Below are 2,370 nucleotides of genomic sequence, written 5' to 3' on the forward strand. Positions count from 1 at the left end.
AAGCATAAATAATAAAATAAAAAAATCTTAGATAGCTTACATTTGACTTTATATCATATCAAGTATCGAAAGGAGTTCGATTCATAATAACCTTTGTTGATAAAGTATTCAACAAATATACTATTATTGTAATTGTTTTTGTCGAAAACTAATTTGGAAGATACTTTCTTTTAAGCAAATTTATTGTCATTTCAACGATAGTTCGATTCTTATATTCAGATACACCGTTTTACTTCGATATATGTTTTGTTCTGATATATGTGATCAAATTTATGTAAATATAATTTTTTCATAAAAGGAATTAAACTTATTACATAAAAATTTATCACCTCTATTTATCCGAAGTATTTTTATATATCTATCATAATGCCTTTCGACCAAAGCTTTCATCACTTTATTCCCTATCAAATACCAATATATTTCTTTTTTCCTAATTTAATTTATATTTACTACATTAAACGATATAAAAGATGCTTCAACATGAGACCTAAACAGTACACTAAGAGACACAGCATTAAACCCATATTAGCTTATTACAAATCCGCATCCATTAGAAGGGATAACTCTTCTGCAGCTTCAACTCCACCCACGTCGGTGACAGCACCGGATTCATCTCGTATTCCGCCGCGGCCTCCTTCCCAACACCGCTGCCACCGCATTCGTCGTTGGCGACGGCGGCCACCGCCTCGTCGTCGTCGTCCTCGGCCAGCACCTTTATCCTCCACGCCTTTACCACCCTGTCAAGGCTAGCGCTGTACACCAGCAGCCCCATCCCGATTCCCTTCCCCTCCACCTCCACGCTCGCCGCCAGGCACCGGACCGGTCCCCGGTGCCCCTCCATCACCGCCAGGCACCTGTGGAACCCGCTCCCCTTCTCCCTCCTCCACACCCTTATCGTCGTATCCTCCGAGCCGCTGAGCAGTACCCGGTTGACCGCCACCAGGCTGAGCACGGCGTAGCGGTGGCCCTGGAGGAAGCCGCCGTGGTTGTACCGCCCCGACACCGCCTCCTTCTCCCATATGTTTACGTAGCCGTCGGAGGAGCCGGAGTAGAGGAAGCAGGTGTCTCTCGAGTGGCTCAGCGCCAGGGCGTTTACTGGCGAGGGCTGGAACCGCAGCACCATCATCAGCGCGTGGGAGCTGTCCCCGAACACTCTCCTCCACAGTTTCACGGAGCCGTCGATGGAGGAGGTGAAGAGGCAGCCGTCGAGCTCGTTGACCACAATGTCGCTTACTTGGTCATCGTGGGCCACGAAGGAGTCAACGCAGGCCCTTTCCGTCAGCCGCCAGGCCTTGACCGTCCGGTCCAGGGAGCCGGTGTAGAGGAGGCCCTCGGCGTGGTGCAAGGCGAGGCAGGAGATGGTGTCGATGTGTCGTTGGTATCGGTGCTTGCGGAAGGGGAGGAGGCTGGAGATCCTAGGCGGGAGGGTGGCGACCTTCTTGCACCGCAGTCGGTCCGGGACGGGGGGCACGGCCCAGATACGGACCCGGTGGTCCTTGTGGGTGGTGACGAGGGTGGAACCGTGAGCGAGGATGCACCGGATCCGGCCGTGGCCGGTCTGGATGCTGCCCCGCTCCACACAGTCCGGCTGTTTCCACACCCGCACGCGGTCGCTGTCGGAGCCCGTATAGATTGTGCCGCCAGAGACAGCGACGCAGTAGACGTTGCCGTCATGGCGCTGCAGGGAGACGAGACAGTGATACATCAGTGACGGGGTTGGAGACGGGGACGAGAAGCGGCGCATGGGGGATGACGCCCACGGGGATCCCGGGCCAGGGCTCAACGGCGAGAGAGAGGAGACCGTGGCGGACGACAGCCGCGACAGGCTGACCCGGGGAAGCTCCGCCTCCGGTGACTGCCCTTTGACGGATTGCTGGTGATGGTGGTGCTGTATCGGAGACTGCGAACCTCTCTCGTCTTCTTCCCAGTAGATCCTGGAAGACGTTTTCCCATACATGTCCATTGCAGCAGCACCGAATGCAAACTCGTGAATAACGAAGTATAAATAATTAGAAGTAGTACTTAGGCTTGCTAAGTATTTTTTTGGAGTCTTAATTATATTTAAATTAATTAATTAATTAATTATTAATTAAATTAAGAATTTTTAGTGAATTAGGGTTTATTCCTATAAATATAAGTTGAGTCTAATGATTTTAATAAAAGGAAGAGACAAGATACTTTCGATACTTATAAAAGTGATCTCCAAGATTTCTAAAAAGGGTTAAGAGTTCTTCATGTTTATAGGAGAGATGACCGATGAAAGTCCCTATTTGAATAGGGATAACCAAAACCTTATAAATGATCTCATATGAGGAAGAATTTGATTTTCTCCATAGGTGTAGATGAGATTTGTTAAACTATATTAAATCT

At 48.9% G+C, this 2,370-nt stretch overlaps 1 protein-coding gene across 1 annotated transcript; it reads right to left on the bottom strand.

Annotated features, from left to right (window-relative positions):
- Window positions 1-450: 450 nt before the first annotated feature.
- Window positions 451-1,970, bottom strand: LOC135671205 (protein JINGUBANG-like). The gene has a single exon (XM_065179190.1). The coding sequence runs from the start codon at window positions 1,961-1,963 to the stop codon at window positions 551-553; it is 1,413 nt and encodes a 470-aa protein (XP_065035262.1). The 5' UTR covers window positions 1,964-1,970; the 3' UTR covers window positions 451-550.
- Window positions 1,971-2,370: the final 400 nt, after the last annotated feature.

The sequence above is a fragment of the Musa acuminata genome, unplaced genomic scaffold, assembly GCF_036884655.1.
Source record: "Musa acuminata AAA Group cultivar baxijiao unplaced genomic scaffold, Cavendish_Baxijiao_AAA HiC_scaffold_1138, whole genome shotgun sequence".
NCBI classification, from domain to species: Eukaryota; Viridiplantae; Streptophyta; class Magnoliopsida; order Zingiberales; family Musaceae; genus Musa; species Musa acuminata.